General features: G+C 42.6%; 1 protein-coding gene across 3 annotated transcripts in view; it reads right to left on the bottom strand.

Annotated features, from left to right (window-relative positions):
* Window positions 1-21,235, bottom strand: part of NCKAP5L (NCK associated protein 5 like) — a 137,963-nt gene that overhangs the window by 20,553 nt on the left and 96,175 nt on the right. For all 3 annotated transcript variants that reach the window (XM_040341206.1, XM_040341208.1, XM_040341207.1), the window contains exons 4-8: window positions 19,928-19,996; window positions 17,437-17,475; window positions 15,636-15,755; window positions 13,034-13,129; window positions 8,786-11,274 (exon numbers count right to left, since the gene is read on the bottom strand). In XM_040341206.1, the coding sequence (XP_040197140.1) occupies window positions 8,786-11,274; window positions 13,034-13,129; window positions 15,636-15,755; window positions 17,437-17,475; window positions 19,928-19,996 (2,813 nt within the window). The remainder of the gene's footprint in view (window positions 1-8,785; window positions 11,275-13,033; window positions 13,130-15,635; window positions 15,756-17,436; window positions 17,476-19,927; window positions 19,997-21,235) is intronic.

The following is a 21,235-nucleotide window of genomic DNA, read 5'->3' as shown; positions in this document are numbered from 1 at the left end:
CCGCGGGCCGCCATTTAGTGACGGCTGCCCTAAACCATTGGAGAAGGGGGGAGATGTTTAGATGTATGAAATCCCTCAGCCTAGATGTGCCTTGAACCCCCAGATATTTAAAGGAGGTGACATTAGGTATGGGACACAAAGTCACAGCCTGTGTGTCATCCCCATCTAGGAGGAGTAGAGCGGATTTTGACCAATTTGAAAACCGGAAAATCCATCAAATTTGGTTATGGTTGCCATGGCCTCCCTCAAGGAAAGATCAGTATCTCCCAACATGAGTAGGATATAGTCGGCGTATAGCATCACCTTTTTCTGCAAAGTGCCACAGCAAAACTATAATGCGTGGATTAGCCCTGATCTCAATTGCCCGTGGTTCGATAGCCAATGCAAAAAGGAGGGGGGAAAGCGGGCATCCCTGCCTAGTTCCCCTCCTGCGAAACCATGGGATAAAGCACCAAATGCCCGAATACCAGCCTGAGGTTGGCTATAGAAATGGTGTACCCATGATATGTAGGTAGGACCGAATTCGAACTTTGTCAACACTGCCCACAGATATCTCCAGTCTATACTATCAAATGCCATCGTGGCGTCTAATGACAACAATGCTCTGCTACCCATGTTATTTGCCTGGGACTGAATATTTAAGAACAGCCGCCGTTAATTTATTGGACATGAAGCAAGCTTGGCCATCATGCGCAGTGGATGCCATCACTCCATTCAGTCGAATTGCCAGCACCTTTGCCAAGATCTTAATGTCACTCTGTAGCAACGAGATCAGGCGGTAGGAACCTGGATCAACCGGGTCCTTACCTGGTTTAGCAGCAAATATTTGATTTTGACATTGAGGGGGGGAGAACATCCCTCTCCTGGGACTCGTTGAATACTTTAAGCAAACATGGTAGCAATTCTCTAGAGTATTGTTTGAAAACTTCTATGGGGATCCCATCTTCCCCCGGCACTTTGCAGTTGGCGAAAGAACCGTCCACTACCTGCAACTCTTCTATGGTAAGTGAGGCCTCCAACTCCCTCATCTGGCTTGCAGATAGTTTAGGGAAAGAGATAAGTTCTTCCTGGGCATAGGAGGTGCCAGGACTGTAAAGAGATTCATAGAAACCAGCCAATACCGGCATGATTAGCTCAGGTTGGCGCACAAGGGCCCCGCCCGAAACTGGATGGCACCTATAGTAGGGGATCTTTGGTGGGGAGTTCGCAATCCTTACCAAAAGGCAACTGGTTTTCTCACCCTCCTTAAAGAACGCCTATTTAGAGAAAAACCTCTTCTTTCGGGTGGAGGAGAGCAAATGTCATAGGCAGATTGGGTGGCCTGCCACTCCTCCCTAGTCGAAACAAAGGGATACGCTATGTATTATTGTTCCATTGCCTAGCCCCTAGTTTCCACCTCAGCTTTAAGAGCAGATAAAGCATGTTTTACTTTATTCATTTCAGTTACCAAGATGCCTTGAAGGTATCCCATTGTTGTAAACTCGAAATATTGGGGTCCTGGAACATGCAGAACTCATGCATGCTCCCACTATTCCCTTGTGAGTGAAATATCTTCAACCAGGACATATTGCATTTCCACGGGGCTCTAGGGAGTGTAGCCTGCCGGGCTACCAGAGGGTGCATCACTAATGGGGAATGGTCTGACACTACAAGGGTCTATGTACTAAATCAATGACAAATGGCAGCATGCTCGAGTTGCACACCCCCAGGTCAATTCTAGACAGTTAACCATGCGATTTAGAGAAAAATGTAAATTGCTTGACACTCGGATTTTGGTGTCGCCAGATAGCCACCCAGCCCACCTCTTGCAACAACCATGCCAGGGGAGTACACCTGGAGAGGGCAGAGGACCCAGGGGCCGGGTGACTATCCTCAACTGGTTTCAAACAATTAAAGTCCCCCATCACGAGCAGTGGTACTTCAGGCCTTCCATCCAAGAAGTCTGAGCACCATTGCCGTAAGCGACAGGGGTATGTAAATGCAAGCTAACACACATGACAATGTACCAAAGTGACAGTGTATAAAAACAAAGCGATCTTCCGTGTCTATTACACTGGCATATTCCTGGTTGTTACGAGCTCCATGGATCAAGACACAGACCCCCTCTGGAGTAGGAGGTATGAGTAGAGTGATAAGCTCTCCCCACCCAGGAGTATCTTAAGTAGCTCACTGTCTCTGCTATCAAATTCGTTTCCTGGAAACAAAATACCCCGGGGTGAATTTAAGGCACAGAAGGATCATGGTGCACTTTAGAGGAATACCCCTTACGTTCCAAGAGACTATAGGTATCTTCGCCATGGGGAAAGGTAGGGTAGATCAAGATTTAAGTGCCGTTTGACACCAAGATTGCCCTCCTAAGCATTCTCCCTGAGAATGTAGTACCACCATCATCTAAATTAGTGCTGGCGTGTTTATGGTTTCTCGCACATAAAACTCACTGCTCAGCCCTGGCCGTCTCCTGGTCCTTTCACCTTTTTACAATGGCCTAATGCCGTCAATGCCATTTTAAAGAGAGAAAAACAAAACATAACATATGGATTGTTCCAAGAAGCATAAAAAAAAATCTCCTTTGTTGACCTGCTCTTCCACCTCTTTTCTAGACTTGTTTAACTGAATAATCTTTATCGGCTTACAACTGCTTATGTCAATTGTTAAGCCTGTATTTCTGTGCACTTTGGATCACTTTCCAATCTTAAACATATTATGCCATGTACATAACTTTCTACATGTTTTATCGCACACGTGATATGTAGGCGCTTCTTGTGATACATCGGAACATTTCTAAACTATGAGGAATGGAATATGCTTAGCTGCTATTTTGTATGCTTTTTTAAACTGTATTTTTGTAAATTGCACAAACTTTTTAGTAAGTATTAGGATGCCTAAAAAAAGTATGGCAATTTCTCTCTTTTTAAAATCATACTTAACTTGGTGGATGCAGCATCGATTTGATGCTGAATCTGCCCCCCAACAGCTCTAAGCTGAGAACTGAGCAAACACTGCCAGTCCACGCATGTGGTCAGTTCCCAACCATATGGTTGTGATCTTTCCCGAGCCTGGACTGGTTTTGTAACGTCACCCGACAGTGGGCTTCAGTGATTTTAATAATGCTTAAAGTTAAATAAAAGTGAAATATTCCTTTATATTTCGTACGGGGGGGTGTAAAGTATGCCTGTAAAGCAGTGCTTGTTTCCCGTTGCTTAGAACTGTCCCTGCACAAAGTGTCATTTCTGAAGGGTAAAAAGTCATTTAAAATCACTGCTCCCGAAAAAAATTCAGTTTTTAAAAAAAAATTGCATTGATACATGTCCCCAGGGGCAGGATCCGGGTCCCCAAACACTTTTTAGGACAATAACTTGCATATTAGTACGTTAGATTCCAAACGTTCGAGTCCCATAGACTTTAATGGGGTTCTAAAGTTCACACAAACTTTTGGTCTGTTCGCAGGTTCTGGTGCGAACCGAACGGGGGGCGTTTGGCTCATCCCTACTCCATAGGCGACGCTTTTAACATTTTTGGTCTTGGGCTAGAATTATTGTTCTTGTTCTAACACACGCAGGGATACCTCACATGTGTGTTTTGAACGCTGTTTACATATGTGGGTGCAACTTACGTATGCGTTTGCTTCTGTGCATACTTGCAATACTTTTATACCCTTTACATTTTTGATCACTTTTATTCCTATTACAAGGAATGTAAACATCCCTTGTAATTAGGGCTGCAACTAACGATTATTTTCATAATCGATTAGTTGGCCGATTATTGTTTCGATTAATCGGATAATAGCCTTAAAAAAAAAAATTAACATTTAAAAAAAAAATTGGGGCCAATTTGATGTTGGGCAGATTACAAAACACAAATTGCCGCAAAAACACATTACATGCTTTTCTGCAGCTTCTCCATTGAAGTATATTGAACTAAAAAAAAAAAAAAAATAGTCCTTGTCCTTTCCAAATACGCAGCAGCTGAAAAAGAAATCATGGACGTGAACGTGTCCCATAGGAAAACATGTAAATGAACTGTAGTGCGTTTCTGCAAAAAGCACCAATAAACAGGTGTGACCCAGGCCTGAGATGTTTAGTAACATAATGGGGGTTAAAAAAAAAAAAAAAATAAGTACAAAAAGAGCAAATAATCGCTACTGTAAGGGGTTCATTTTTTTACTGTGGGACAGTGAAAGTAATATTTACAGTAGCGATTTGCTTTTTTGTACTATAAAGGGCTAATTTTAGTTGTTTTAACCCCATTATGGTTACTGGCCCATTAATCGATTATGAAAATTGTAATAGATTATGAAATTAATCCATTAGTTGTCGATTAATCGATTAGTTGTTTCGGCCCTACTTGTAATAGAATAGTGCATTACAGGTCCTCTTTATGGAGACCCCAGATCTCTATTTTAGGCTGGAAAGGCAGAGATAAACAAACAAAAGAAAACACTGTCCTTTCCAGCCACGTCCCTGGCATGACGTCAAAATATGGCGTGCCCGGACCTCTGAGGGTCACCAGAAATCTCTATGCTCAACTTTCGGCAGTGACCGACTCGCTCACCGGTCACAGGCGCAAGCTGGAAGAAGCAGCGAAGGGTGGCAGTACAAGGGGGGGGGGGGGGTATCAGACCTCCCCTCCTGCTGCCAGCAACAATGATCAAGCGGCTAAATTGCCACTATAATTGATTGTTCTTACGGTGCAGGCATCATTTAGATATCCCCATTCAAATTCCAGGACATCATATGAAGTACCTTGGGCAGGAAGTGGTTAAAAATATTGAGAAGTCCGTTTGTCTTACAGAAAATATACACTGCACTTTCACTTTACAATTTCTATGAACAATTTCACACATTTAATCATGAATGGGTAGTGTGCGTGGCTGGAGCTCATAAATGGGCAGTGTGTGAGTGGCTGGAGCTGCTAGGTGCTGTGCAGGCTTCCCATGTAAGGGTATGGGGATACAGCGGCTGCATGTCAATTTAACAGGCATGTGGGTGAATGGCCCTGAACTCGCACTGTATACGGGGCTGCTCACTTGCACCCCTTTTAAACTGGGACAAGCAATTGTGTCCATGCAGCCATTGTTTCCCTGAACACTTACATGGGCTGCCTGCACACAACGCCTGGCGGCTTAAGCCAAACACATGGCATGGTCACGAAACTACAGGCATCAGCGCCCATGTGCAAGGTCAGAAAATCGATTTCTGCTCCCCCTGATGATTTAGGTTCTGTTAGCGGGGCTTGGTAGGGCTTAGCCATGAAGGAAAAGTCAAGCCACCAGTATCAAAACTGAACCTAAAGTTGGCAATAGACAAGTAATTTTATTTTCATTCAACCAGCGAGTTGAATGACAAAAAATTACCCGATTCCCCCAGCCACACATTGTCATTGTACTCTGACAGTGGAGAGACATCTCTGCCATTAGAATACACTGATCAGCGCTGCAAACTATAGATCGAGAGGAAAATTTCCAGCAGATCGGTTGTACAGAAGTCGATCACAGCGCTTCCCAAGGACCCAGAATTCCCTGGGGCGATCCCTTTTAATCGGAGCTCCGGCCCAACCCATCCCCCCAAGTAGCCAATCCCACCATGACCACCGCCTTGTCCAGTACCTGGTCATGCCCCCATCAGTCAAGGCTCTCTTTCCCTAAGGGGGCTCAAGAGGCCTTCATTGTGTTGGGGTGCCATTTAAAATTAATACAAATTCAATGCTTCAAAATACGCAAATGCGTTGCCACACAGCACTTTTGGGAGTAGAGAAGAGAGAATGTATAAAAATTGGAATCCCAAATACATATGAAAAATTGCATTCACAATCAAAATATTTTTACCAAAACATATTATAGTTCCCCTTTAAAGGTGCAAAGCATTCAGCAGTTACTGGCGGGATGAAACAGTGAAAAGGTTAAAGCCCAACTCCACAAAAAAAAAAAAAAGTGGTTGCAACGGCAGAAGTTTTTTTTTATTTTTTACTTTACGGCATCCTATGCAGTAAGGCGGAAAAAAAAAAAAAACTTCAATATGCAGCTCTCCCCATCGCAGCACCCCTTAAACATTTTCCTGAGCCCGATCTTGAACCAGCAATGTGCACAAGAGCCAAGGCTCTCTTGGCTCTCTCCCTCATTAGCCAATACAACAGCCATTGGCTCTCGCTGCTGTCAATCACAGACAGTGACGAGGGAGCAGGGCTGAGCATGGTATGGTTTGTCTTATGGACATGCAGAAATGCCCCCACCAGGACTTTACTATTACTTTAAATAGTGCACTGTGCATCAATTATATTACTCCTCAGTTTCAAATCAAAACTATTTTTTCCCAAGCCATCCTGCAGTGCAATGGATCACAGTGACAGTTTCCTCTATCAGCCAAGCCAATTTCATGCCCTGGGGTCCAGGAATTTTCCTAGCTCCTTATGTTCTTGGGCACCAGTCCCTTCTCCTCTCCCTCTACGAGTTCCTCTGCCTCTGGAGCCTATAAGAGAAGATGTGTCTGCTAGAAATGCCACCTTCACCATAAGGTGTCTACATCATGCAGGCAGCAATGTGGACACGTGAAGGAGGACCCCTACTAAACAGAAGAGAGACGTATTGGGCCAGCCGTGTCAGGTGACTGTGGCTTCAGGACAGTAAAATGGACATTTAGATAAGTTTTTCCTTTTTCATACCAGCAATTAGAGGCAGGTGGGAAGCAGTAATGCCATTAATGTCCTGGAGTTGGGCCCAATTCCCGCGTACACACGATCAGCATGAAAAAAAACTTTGTTTTTCAGCATGTTTAAAAAAAAACGAAGTTTTTCCAACTTAATCATTAAAACGACGTAGCCCACACACTATCGTTTTTAAAAAATGATCTAGCAAAGAGCGGTGACGTACAACGCGTACGACGGCACTATAAAGGGGAAGTTCCATTTGCCTTTAGGCTGCTTTAGCTGATTCCGCGTTAGTAAAAGACGATTTGCGCTTTTTTGTCTGTTACAGCATGATGAATGTGCTTACTCTATTATGAACGGTAGTTTTACCAGAACGAGCGCTCCCGTCTCATAACTTGCTTCTGAGCATGTGCAGGTTTTTTTTAGACGTTTAAGCCCACACATGATCATTTTTTACAACCCGAAAAACGACAGTTTAAAACGACGTTAAAAAAATGCAGCATGGTCGAAAAAAATGTTTTGTTGTTTTTCAGAACCTGAAAAATGATGTGGAGCCCACACACGATCATTTTAAATGACGTTTTTTTAAAAACTACGTTTTTTTTCCCCATGCTGAAAAATTATCGTGTGTACGCGGCATTAGAGAGTAACTCCACTTTTGTTAAGAAAAATATTCCCCTCTGGGTGAGCTATGTACTTTGCAGGGATTTGAACAAACTGTGTTGCAAATTCCTACCCTTTGTTATTCTGATGAAATCACTGTGTGCTTTTCTGTGTCCATGTGGTAAGTGAAACTAATGGGAGTGGTTTCCAGATCATCAACCAGCCACGGTAACCTGCAGGGCACTAGTGAAGAAAGCTGCTGGGCCTGCATCCAATTAGATGCAATTTCCTATTGGGAGTATCTCACCAAAAATGACATTTTTGTTGCAGGGGATGCCTGAAATCTGACTTGTATCTTTGTGTAAACATCGAAAAAAAACAGTGAGCCAATCACACAACCAGGAAATGTTTCTGGAGAGCATTCTGTACACAGAACACCTCCAGGTAGCCATATTGAATTGCATTTAACAGAAAATTAGAGCCGCAGATTGAAAAGGAAAGGTCGTTTCTAATAACATTCAATGTATACGCTATATTATTTTTTCTTTATTTGCGATTTGTTACCCTTTAAACTTCTGTATAAAGAGAGCGCAATGTCCCACCCCAGACATTGGGAGGAGAGAGAAGGTGAATAACTCACCAAAACAGTTCAGAGAGCCATTTCATGAGATGGGGGATAAGCATTTTCAAAAAAATAAATAAAAAAATGCTTGGGTTTTAATTATTTTAGTATTGTTTAGTCTCAATGAGTCGAAGCTATGTATAGCAGCATTATCTGCACTTAATACACTCATCTTCTGCAACACACACCCTAGCGCCTGTATAACACCAATATGGGCACATTATTTAATCTAGCAGTAGTTAGAAGTATTAGGAGCCCATTTACCACACCTCTGTTTTGGTGCATTTCTTTCAGCATTGTACATGCTATACTGTTCATCCTCTTAGAAGATGGAGGCTGGAGACTGCACCAAAACCAAAAACAAGCAGGAGTTTTTGTACATGTGCACCACACAGCAAAGCATGGACGTGCACTATGCCTTATACTGCAATGCAGCAATCTAGTCTCACTCAACATGCAGTGACTTCTCCTAGTCTGTAAGGAGAATTCACCGCAGCCGGTGACATTAGCCTAGCTGAAAAAGCAAAGCAAGGCTTGCCAGTCATGCGAGGAGTGGGGGAGAGTCTAGTAGGGTGTTAGAAAAAAGTTTAGGCTCACTTGAAAATTTGAACCTGCCCTAAAATGTAAAAGTTGTTTTAGGTACAGCACTACTTTAAGGCCAATTGACTGCACAAATGGTAATCTACTTTTACCATTCTACCAGCTTATTTTATTTAAAGCAAAAGCCTTCATAAAAATATAAATAATATTGTGGAGCAAGACAGTTAAATACGGTAAACTTGCACATCATTAAGTTCCTGAAGTATGCCTATGTAGTCTTTTGAAGCATTCATTGTGTCTGAAAAAATGAATACATAATGGTAATTGGCCTATATATATATATATATATTTTATTATCTCTGAATTCATGTCACTCACCGATTCAAAAGCTGTTGCATAAAGTTGTCCGCAGTCAAAGACCTCTGATTTTGTGTCGGGTCCACAGGCACCGGTATACGATTTTTATCCAGAGAAAGTCCATTAATATAGGCCCTCTCCTCCTGGAGAGCTTTTCTCAGATCTTCTGCTTTTTCCATTAACATGGAGATATTTAAGCTTTCACCTTTTACATCTCTAGTCCGAGGAGAACCTCCAGCAGCCCTGTCCCGCTTTTCCTCTTTCACTCGTCCAGCCTCTGGTCTACGGCTAAGTGCAGGCAGCTTACTTTTCTTTAGGCCAAACCAGCTGGCAATACCACTGGAATTACGCTGCTTAGGATCTGATGGAGGCGAGCGATGTTGTTCCTGTAACCTTAACATGTTCTCTTTAATGCCCTTCATGACTTTTTCTTCTATAGCGGAATGCAGAGCACTTAGTGGAAGACTTTCTGTACCCTGTGGGCCTGTGCTACGAGGACAGGCATACTCTGGACATGTACCAGCTTTCTTTCCTATACCAGCAGATTGCATCCTTTGCTTATCTTCACTAGAGGATGTAGGTTGCCGAGGACTAGGCCTCAACTCTTCACTTAGAGGTCGGGATACAAGAGGTTTGGCTGTTGCTTTACTTGGGGATTTTGCAGGTAACTTTGTTGGACTGCCATGAGGGCTGCGAGGAGATTTGCTAGGGACAGGTGGTGCGCGAGGTTGATTACGCGGTCCATGAGGAGAACCAGGTGGACAATTTGTGGTAGGCTGTCGAGTGCGAGCAGAATCAGATTTTTGGCCATGGTACCGTGGTGGATAACTCTCAGTGGATCCAGGTTCAGGAGTCCTTAAACTACTAACAGCTAAGGATCGCTTCATTGATGGGCGGAGGTCAGGTCCATCAGTTATTACCCTAACATTCTCAGTTCCTGAAACCGCGAGCTCAGACTGTTGGCTGTCTGAACTCCTCAGTTTTCCTATTCTTTCTTTAAATGGGAGATGGCCAGGAGACTCTACAGTTTTTCTGGAAGTTATATGTTTTCTATTGAATGCCTGACTACGATCTTCTGTACAATTTACTTGGGAATGAGCACAAAGTCCAGGGGAACAGCCAAAAGAACAAACTGAACTAACCAACTTTGAAGAACCCTCCAAATCTTCAACAGTTTGGTTTGCAGTGGAAAGTTCTGAATTTTTAGCAGGAATATTCTCATAATCATGAGACTTTTTGGTACAACACTGTACTGCAGATCTACTTAGTAAGCTGCTAGAACTTTCAGTTTGCCCTTGCCTATTGTTATCAGAGTTTATTAATTCAGACGGAGATGGTGGATCAACATCCACTTCCGGACGAGGTATTTCGTCAGCTGCCTTCCTACTTGGGCGCGGAGAGGGAAATGCCTCATAATTATTGCTCCGACAAGGAATTTTGGAGGTTTGAGTGAGCTGAGGGCTGAGCCTTAAAGAATTTGGACTCTGTGACTTCTCCCCTGAGCCTGGAAGCTTCAAAAACTTAAGAAATTTAGCTGGAGATGGGATGTGAGGTGTTCGGGGCTCGGTGGAGGGAATAAGTGCATCTTGTGGGTCAGAAGAGGAAGAATTGGGAGCCATAGATGGGGGCTGAAAAAAATCATCTTGTGACTCCTGAGTTGCACTCTTGTGGGTAAGTCCACCTGTGTCTCTTGGTAAACTTAGAGTGCTCCCAGTAGAAGAAGGGCAGGGAGAAGCAGGTCCTTCAGGTGCATTTTCTGAATTTAACGTTTTCCCTGGGGAAGACATAATGTCCCCTCTATCTGCAACTGCTGGTGATGCTCCTGACATATGCTGACTTTCTACCATTTCATGAAGGCTTTTGCCATAGGACGTCAGTGAGTGAAGATGCCCAATGTGTCCCCTATTGAAACCAGTCCCATCAGAATGGCCCTCAACTGGGCCCCTTTTATCTCCTGCTCCACGGGAGCAGATACAAGGTGCAAAGCCCTTTGCCAAGTCAGTTAATGGTAAACGCTGTCGAATTTCACTTATTGGAGGAGGAGGCTCTCCAATATCATCATCTGAAGAGGAAGAACTTCCTTCTGCCTGACGTGTGGACTGCTGCGTTTCCTCTGCTGCCAAACCAAAGTGTTCGCCTCCACCCTCTCCAGGGCTACCTGCTGGTGGTTCACGTTGTATTGACTTCCATTTCAGCAATTCCTCCCACCCACTTTGGGCTAAAAGCAAACAGGAAGCCCAAGGTTCATCTGCACCAAGTTCTGGAGGGGTCATGCCCTCACCATTAAGGTAATCCAAGCCTTGCTCTGTTCTGATGCGCAGTCCATTTCCACTTGACGACGGCAAGCCCCCAAGATACGTTGAAGGGGCAGTGCAGCTTGATCCAGACTGAGATCCTGTTGCCTCTAATCTCCGTAGAACTTCCAAGATCTGAGCCTTTTTCCTGAGGAATGGAGACATGGCATCCAAGGAGCGACAAGATGACTGGGCTCTCCCAGAGCGTTGCTTCTCCTGTCGAAAAAAAATAAAAAAAAATATATTAAAAATCCTCTACCTTCTCATAGGTTTTGGATAAGCCAACAGCTCCCTTTCTGCCATAATTCAACAAAATTTCTGTCCACCTGAGAGTTTTGGTTGCCGACTACTTTTGCTTGTTCCGGCTTTTCCAGTTGCATTCTCCATAATATAAAATAAATAAAAAAACGGCACAACTCTTATAATGGCCACAGCAGGTGTGGAGCTATAGGAACTCAAGTGCAAATATCTCACAGACAGAATCCCCCAGAGACATACAAAACTGTTAGGAATGTTGACGTTTCCAATTAGATTCCTTATCATTAGTAATGCAAATATTATAGAAGAGAAAAAGATAAAGATACAATACTTGCATATATACAGTAAAATACAAAATACAGAGGCGCATTAACATTCTTGGGAGTTTATATATGATGAAGTATCGGCTAGTACCACCAGTTCACCATCACCAAAAAAATATACCAACTAAGTGAGATGACAGTTTACAGAAAAGTATCACAAAGTTGCAGTTAACACAAAAAAACTAACACAATAAAGCCCCGTACATGCGGTCGGACTTTTGGCCGACCAAAATCACAACAGAATTCCATTGGAGAAAAAGAGAACATGTTCTCTATCTAAACTCCGACAGAATTCCTCGGAATTGACTTTTTCCATCGGAAAGTCTGATCGTGTGTACAAGGCATAAAGTGGAGGTTCACCATATAAAAAAAATTCTAACATTATATCCAGCCCAGTTCTGCAAATAACATGACACGGACCTTTTTATTTTTTCCCCCTGTAAATATCGTTTAGCCATAGAATTCACCACGGCTTCTGGGTAGGGAATCCCGCGGGAGTGGGCGTTCCTATTGACATGCCAATCAATTGGCATGCTAAACGACGGCGCACACAGCGCGTCACAACTTCCCGAAGGAAGCTCGGCTCTATTCGGCGCCGGTGCGTAGGCGCCGAATAGAGCCGAGCCGACCCGAGCTTCCTTCGTTATTGTTATTTGCAGAACTGGGCTGGATATAATGTTAAAAATGTTTTATAGGGTGAACCTCCACTTTAACTTGTAGCTATTGTTAGTTAGCAGAATACAGGGACTGTAAAATTGGGTAAATACTGATGTAGAACAGATTATGATGCTGTCACCACTCCTTGCATACTAAACACAGAAAAAAAGTTGATTACTTAAAGCACCATCAAACCAAAAATGTAATAAAAAGCCAAATTAGTTTTCTTTTTAGGCCCACCCCCCATTAGTTCACCTGGTGATCCAGCCAGCAATACCCTTACTATCTTATGGCATCGGTTTTCTGGTTGAAGTAGTAAAGTAGATACCTCTGGATAGCAGCTGTCAGTGTTGGAGGAGGGTAGTGTTAGACTAGCAGGTTTACATGGACGCAACGACCAAATTAAAATAAATACTTTATAAACCGTTACAGCAAAAACGTTGTTTTCCTTTTTTGGGATACAGGTTTTTCATAAATGAATACAAAAGTTGACCATTGTAACCATCCCTGTCAGTGGTCAACCATCTATTACTTTTTCTGGACAGCTTGGTCCATATAGGAAGATGAAAAATAACAGACTTACAGGCTGGATCACCAGGTAAAGGTGAAAAGCCTACAAAAACAAAGCCAATGCATTCACCACATCTAAGAATTGGTAAACTGCAACTGAATACATTTTTGGGTTTAATACTGCTTTAATACTCAGAAAAGAATAAGAGGAAGGCATATCTGTTTACCTCTCTCTGCACTGCACATTGTCCCTGTGGAAGAGACACCGGCAGCCTCTCTAGATCACCTCCATGAGAGTCAGATACAGCCTGCAGTGGATGCAACTGGATAGGAAAAGAACAAAAGAAATATTAAATCTGAAAGTATCAAAATCTCAAATCTTATGTCACAGATGTCACCTATACAAAAGCATTTAAGGTTTTTTTTTCTTCTTCGATATGTACTGGATTTTCTCAACCCACCAAATCCAAAGAGAACACTGCAATATGCAATATAAAAATTCATTTAAATAGTTGTGCAGCAGTATTTTGTTGAACCACCTCCTTTTTCTTTAATTATAGCTTTTAGTCTGTTGGGATATGTCTCTACTAACTTTTCACATCTAGCTTTGCAATATTTGCCCACTCTTCTTTGCAGAACTACTCAAGTTCAGTTAAATTTGATGGTGCCCATTTGTGGACTGCAGTCTTAAAATCATTCCACAGATTTTCAAAGGGGTTTAAGTCTGAGCTCTGAATGCACCCGTTTCTTCTTCAACCACTGTGTGCTTTGGGTCATTGTCATGTTGGAAGGTAAACCTTCTTCCCATTAAAGCGGTTGTAAACCTTTATTTTTGACTTGTACCTACAGGTAAGCCTATAACAAGGCTTACCTGTAGGTATAAAGAATATCTCCTAAACCTGTACGGTTTAGGAGATATTCCCCTTGCAATGCGGGCGGCGCATGCGCAGGGGGGAATCCACGGCGAAAGATCCGGCAGCCGCCGGACTTTGCCGATTTTAAATCTCCCGCGCGCACACGCGGGAGTGACGTCATCGCCGCTCCAGCCAATCACAGCGCTGGAGCGGCGATACCCGGAAGACACGCCGGAGCAAGATGACATCTCGCTCGGCGTGAACCAGGTAAGTGTTGTTCACCTCGTTTTGAGGTAAGTATTTCATAATCAGCTATTATGCGGTGCATACTAGCTGATTATGCATTTTGCCTTGCAGGTAAAAAAAAAAAAAAAAAAAATTATATATGCGGTTTACAACCGCTTTAACAACTTTCTAGCAGAGGGCAGCAGATTTTCTTCAAGAATGTGCTGGTATTTTGCCCCATCCATTTTTCTTCTATCCTCACAAGTGCTGCAGAGGAACACCTTCATAACAGGATATTACCACCTCCATGCTTTACTGTAGGAATGGTGTTATTTGGATGGTGAACTGTATTGGATTTCTGCCATACAAATCTTTGGTGTTGAGGCCAAATAATAAAATTTTTGTCTCATCTGACTAGAACACCTTCTTCCACGTGGCCTCAGAAGCGTCAAGGTACATTTAAGGTCCTTGCATAGCCTAGTCAGAGCCCAGATTAAAAATCTGTGGAATGATTTGAAGACTGCAGTCCACAGACGGTCACCATCAAATTTAACTGAACTTAAGCAGTTCTGCAAAGAAGAGTGGGCAAATATTGCAAAGTATAGATTTGTAAAGTTAGTAGAGACATATACCAACAGACTAAAGGCTGCATTTAAAGCAAAATGAGGGCCAACAAAATACTGACATAGGGGAGGGGGGATCCTTTTTCCAACTCAGCGATTCTGTTATTTTTTTTCTGACATGTTGGCGTTATAGCTTTCACTTGGATGTTATAAATTTGCACTAATACAGCTGGATAAAACAAAAACTGCGTATATCTTCATTCCAGGCTGCAAAGCAAAAAAATTCGATTTTAAAAAGGGAATGGGAGGATTATTTTCTATACCTACTGTACATACTTTTTTTTTTTTAACAATGTAAACAAAGGCGGCACATGTTTGTGTAAGGTAGTGCAGGCGGAAAGATTTATTGCACCGAACACACAAAGTGCGTTTGGTGAGATTACATCTGTGCTAGTATGGGCTACTTTACGCAAATAAATGATGAATAGATGTGTACAGACACCTTTTCCCATTCATGTCTATGGGTGACTGTATTCAACTCTAGGACATTCAGGACATCAGAAATATGCAGTGGCTTCATGCTGCACGGGCAAATGCAGCCATGTGCATTTAGCCTAATGGTTATTATTTGAAAGAGTACGCTGAAAACACAAAACATCTAGCTTGAAAAAGTATGCCTGCATCACTACAACTGCAGTAACAGTGAGCTTTTAAAAGAAGGCAGTGTTTCTATGTAATAGACATATTTTATGTTAATTAAAAGGGTTGTAAAGGTTCATTTTTTATTTTCTAAATAGTGCCTTTAACCTAGTGCATTGTTGGTTCACTTATCTTTTCCTTAGATTTCTCTTCTAAAAAAAATTTTTGTCTGAATTTCTCACTTCCTGTTTCTCCTCAGTAAGCTTGCCCCCCCATCATCCGAGCCGTTCTGGCTGGGGGTTAGTCAGCCAGAACAGCTTACTGAGGAGGAACCTTTTTAGAAAATGATTGAACTTTTACAATCCCTTTAAAGACAAGTAGAAGAACAGCAAATCTGTAGAGCAGAACATAGTAAAAAGTTCCAGTGAGGCAAAGGTTACAATGCAGCAGAAAAGGGAAGGTGATGAGTTATCGTGTGATTCACCAATTCAAATCAACTCATCGGTGTGCTTTGTATGTGACCTGATGCCCATGGATACAGCTCTTACCTCCGGGGATGATCCTGAGGAGCGCTGCAGCTTTTGGTGAAAGAGGTCACCTAATGCTCTGTTCTGACGCTCAAGGTCAAACACCCTCTTTTTCAATTTTATACATTCCTCCCGAAGATCCTAGCAAAAGTAAGATTTTTTTAATTAAAACAATGCCAACATAATACAAGTCTCCTAAAAAGGAAAGCAGATGTTGAAGTGTGTCTAAAAATCAGGGAATCAAGCTACAGAAACTGTTTTTAAACCACCTTAGTGTGCCAATAAGAACAAAACTCCAAAACTTAGAAAGAACCCCTTCAATTATAGACCAGACAAAAGAATGGACGGCACCATAATGTGTTCAGCTTTTTAGAGCCTTCGATAATGAGCAAGAGGGTCCTGTGGTGCTGCACACATCCGCAAGTTTCCTGGCCTTTTCTAGAGCAGTGATCCATATATTGCTGGACTACAAGCTGTCAGACTAAAAGAGTGCAGTCGAGAGGCCAGAACAAGGAAGGCCATTGTATAAAGACCTGACAGTACCTTTTCAGGTTTCCAAAAGAATCCAAGGCAAGACTCCTTTGGTGCCCATGTTTTATGCAAAACTCCTTCCACAACTGATATCTATGGTTTTAATCACCATAAAAAAATTGTGTTATGCGCCATTTTAAATAAAAAGTAAATCTGACAGCTTGGCAACGTTAAAAATGTGCAAACCCCCCCATTAAATGGCATGGCGCCATAGATCAGGACCAGACACATGCCGGATAGCAGTTCTGAGTAAGACAAAACATACACCATCTAGCTAGGGTATATAGAACTTGTGTAGGCAATGATCAAGCCCAGCAAGCAATATGACCTTTTAAAGTGGTTGTTACACCACTTGTACCTACAGGTAAGCCGATAAGGCTTACCTTTAGGTCCTGTAAGTATTTACTAAACCTGCACGATTTAGGAGATATTTACCATATACGCTTGCGCCCACGTTATCGGTGCATGCACACTGAAGAAGCAGCCTGCTTGTACCATTTCTTTAGGGCCGGTGCCGCCACTGGTGGCTCCCGCGCGCATACGCGGGAGCAAAGTCATCGCGAGTCTGGCCAATCACAGCGCCAGAGCCCACAAACCTGGAAATAACTCCAGGAGACATGTCACTAGTCACAGCGGTGTGCGGGGACCACTGCAACAGCTTCAATCTAAGGTATTTCATAATGAGCTAGTATGCGATGCCTTTGTCTTACAGGGTTTTTTTTTTTTTTTTCGGTTTATAACCACTTTAAAAGGACTTGGCCAGTTTGCAATCACACATGCCTTTTGTACGAGTCATCCAAAGTAATCAGGAAAACCAAAATATTAGAGGCTTTCTTATGACTTGTGTGGCTCAATAACCAATTTTAGAATTCATTATTAGATATTGTGAGGCATAGAAAATATGCAATTTCCCAATCAGGTAGAAATCAAAAATGATCAATATCCAAATATAGATACACGTAAGAGACACAAACTCCCTGATTAGGATGTTTCTGGCAGGAATGGAAGCAACCAAACACATTTTATTGTACTGCTTTTGCATTCAAGACTGTATTACAGCAGTGCTGGAGATTGCCAGTAATTCGCAATAATGTATGCTGCCCCTAATTGCAAGGGACATCGTTTAGGCCAAAAAACTTTAGACAAAAAAATTCAGGTTACAAATATACATGAAGCCCTACATGTGATCCCCACAAAGGGGATCATTTAAATGTTCTCTCATTTATATAGGTTGTCAAAGTGAGAAGTTCCTGTTAAAAGAAAAATAACAGCAAGAGCAGCGCGTGTTTACCTTTTGATTTAAAAGTGCCTGCACAACATGGTTTGCAACCTATAAAAATAAAATAAAAATAGGTAAAAGTGACAAACACTACAGTTCTCCTACGCACTTCAGCCAACAAGAAGACCTGTACCAAATTCAATGAGATATCGATCGGCATGAAAAAGTATTAGATGTTGGATTGAATAGTTTCAAAGAATACATTTGTCTGCAAATAAAACTATACATTTTTCCACAAAACGGACTTTAACAGTTATTCCAATTTACTCATGAGACGAATGCCCCTTACACATGATCTGATTTTCCGACAGCAAAAGTCCGATGTGAGCTTCTGAACAGAAATTCTGACCGTGTGTATGCTCCATCAGACTTTTGCCGTTGGAATTTCCGCAAACAAAAGATTGAGAGCAGGTTCTCAATTTTTCCAACTGAAAAAATTCCCATCGGAAAATCAGTTCGTCTGTAGCAATTCCGACACGCAAAAATCCGAAGCATGCTCGGAAACAATTCGACGCATGCTCGGAAGCATTGAACTTCATTTTCTAGGCTCGTTGTAGTGTTGTACGTCACCGCGTTCTTGACGGACGAAAGTTCAGAGAACTTTTGTGTGACTGTGTGTATGCAAGCCAAGCTTGAGCGGAATTCTGTTGGAAAAACCATCCAAGGTTTTTCCCATGGAAAATCCAAATCGTGTGTACGGGGCATACCTGTGGTTTGCTGTGTGACCACTTAAGCAGGCCATACACTGTTCGAATCTCGGCCGGTTCAGCAGGAACGGCTGAGATTCGAATCATGTATGGGCAGGCTGAATGTATCGATCAATCAACTTGGGTATGTATAACAAGCATGGCGGGTTTTTACCTGCGATGATCGCTAGCGGCTGCTATTGCCGCTAGCGATAATCACAGTCTTCTCCCACATTTAGGAGAAGATATTGGCTCGGCAGAAGGAATTCCCTCATCAACACTGTTGATAGGGGATTCGACCTGTAGTTGCAGGAAAGAACTTTGCTGCGTGTATGGCCGGCCTTACTCATGACAGCAAATATACAATATGTTGGATATCTTAGAGGTCCCCAGTACCTAGTAAAATTGGATCTTGTCCTGGCTTTGTTCAAAAGAAAAACCACAACGCGATTGGCACTGCACTGACAAGCCATTCACCTCTCCAGCTAGGGGTTCGGATCCCGGTCTTTGGCTACATGTGAATTGAGTTTGGTGGTCTCAGCCTGGCTCCCGGTGGGTGTGCTATGCGAGGTAAGCCTGCGCTTAGTACGCCCACCCCCCTCCCACAAAAACCACCACACTTACACGCACTCGAAATTGGGTTAACATGCACGCACTTTGACCACGCGGTCTCTAAAAAAGAGAGGCGAAGGACTAACGGGGCTGGTTGAGCGGGCTAGATCCTCTCACTCCCTTATAGGGAGTCCCTCTGCCCCGTTGGGCTTCAAAGCGGAGCAGGTAGGGCGGGCTGTGTGGGAGGACCCCCTCACACACCCGCCATTGCCACCCGGGGCATGGTGAAAGGTAGCAGATTGCCTCTGGGGGAGGCCTGCCTACTCCCAACTCCTGCAGTCCGGCTCCTCTCTCGAGTACATGCACAAAATACACTTAAAAGAAAAAAAAAAAAGAAAAAACACACACGAAGTTGTCAACAGAGTGCCCCAACAACCCTTAATTTCACATTGCGCCCAGCTACCTCACCACTACATCACAGGTCAGAGGAGATGTACAAAGTGAAGAACCTTTAAATGTAAGCCAATCAGAACACTGAGGAACCCACTCAAAAGTAGGCTTGTTAACACTTGATGCACAATAGCAACCAATGTACATCTTTCTTGTACAGTCTGTTCTTTTCTGGAGTATTTCTGACAGATGGGCCACTATGCACTGAACAGCTATCCTTACGAGTCCCTACTATAGATGAAAGTTTAATTCTCTGGCACCAAATAATAATAATAAAAGACTTTCAAATAGAGCTTAAACCTATAGAGATTTCAAAGCCAATATTTAGTTTAAGCTGTTCCCTTACATAACGTCATAGGACAGCCTTGTGCTTGACTAAAGTTCTAGGAGCTGTGTGCCCAGTTATGTGTATCAAGTCTTATCTTCAGGATTCGAATACCGAATGAGATTTCTGGCATTCCATATGGATGACACAATAATTGAAGCCAGCCGTGGGCTGTGAAATATTTGCATTCCCGCAGCTGTCTGGAGCACACTGCTATTTCAGTGTTGAACCTCTCATTGAGGGATGGACAAGTGTGTTTCATAGACAGTCCATTGTATTTAATGCCCCCCGGCTGCCTTCGGTGCTAGGTTCATATTACATACAATACCATAACGGGCATTTCCTACCACATGAAAGTCTAATAAAAAATAAATAAATCTATCTTTGCCAGTTTTGGAGCATGATGCATCCCAGTCACATGGATAGCAATTATATTACCACAGCAAGCATTGTATATAGCTTTCACAAACCATAGAACAATTCAACATACCTCATCAAGGCAACGCTCATATGTTTCCCGCTGAGTTTCATTGGCTTGCACAAGAGCAGAGTTTTCAGCCTGCAAGATACATTCGTAAAGATTTACAATTTACAGCAAATTATCTTTCTATGGAGTCATTTTAGTAATCCCTTATATACATAAATGATTAAAATAGGGTGGACAAATAAGGAGTGCAGCTACCCCAGGGCCAAAAAGCTGGATGAGGTCCAAATTCATACTCCTATTCTTCCTCAGGAGAGCGATGTAAATGGAGGATCCCTCCACACCATGTGCTGTCGCTGTGAAGCCGTCTCCGGCCCATAACGTTTTAATTATAGATATCTTGCACTTTGCAATCTTTGATCTGAGATAGTCTCAGCCTGGTTTAAACATTATCATGCAATACTATGCAATGTTGATACTATGGTATGTTGATATAGATTGAGCTGCTGTGAAGTCATTTGTTGTAACTGTATTGGATTTCAGTGACATGATCACCTCTTTGTTGGGAGAAGAAACTATGCAAGTTCTATGTGGTTTAGTGATTAGCATTTTTTCCTTGCAGCGCTAGGGTCCTTTGTTCGAATCCTGACGCTCTCTGCATGAAGTTGATATCCTCCCCTTTGCTCGCATTGGGCTTCCTCTGGGTGCCCCAGTTTCCTCCCACACTCCAAAGACATGCTGGTAGGTTGAATAGCTACACTCTAAAATTGGTCATAGTATGATATTCTATGGCGTATGTCCAAGATGGCTGCTTCATCTTCTGTCTTCCCCAACATCAATATGAAAAGCGCTTTGAGTCCCCAGGGAGAAAAGTGCTATAGAAATGTAGGTTAGATTAGATAGAAACATTAGGTGAGATTCTCTTGATCCCTTTTGATCTATTAAATATACCATATAAAGTGTTTTATTAGATCTAAAATGCCTGTTGATCCTGTCAGAAATCTTGTGAGCTCCCGGTGCTCCATATACTCTCCGCCTGTGCACAAAGAGGAGTTATATACATGTTGTAGAGAGAATAGATGAACAGAAGTATGCATTCTTAGTAATTCATCCGATATGAAGTAGCAGGGCTGAAACCGGATGATTGGGAATTCAGAGCTGTGCCTTCATGCCAAAGAAGGTGGCAGGAGCAGATTTCTGGCATATCAAGAGTCATTTTCCCTTACTTGCATATATAAAAGCATCTCACAAGAGTGAGTACATCCCTCCCATTTTTGCAAATATATTATATATCTTTTCATGTGACAACACTGAAGAACGTACCCTTTGCAACCAGTTTTTTTTCATAGATCCTCAGAGTTCTTTGCCATGAGG

The sequence above is a fragment of the Rana temporaria genome, chromosome 2 (assembly GCF_905171775.1).
Source record: "Rana temporaria chromosome 2, aRanTem1.1, whole genome shotgun sequence".
NCBI classification, from domain to species: Eukaryota; Metazoa; Chordata; class Amphibia; order Anura; family Ranidae; genus Rana; species Rana temporaria.
This window is presented reverse-complemented; position numbering and strand designations above follow the sequence as displayed.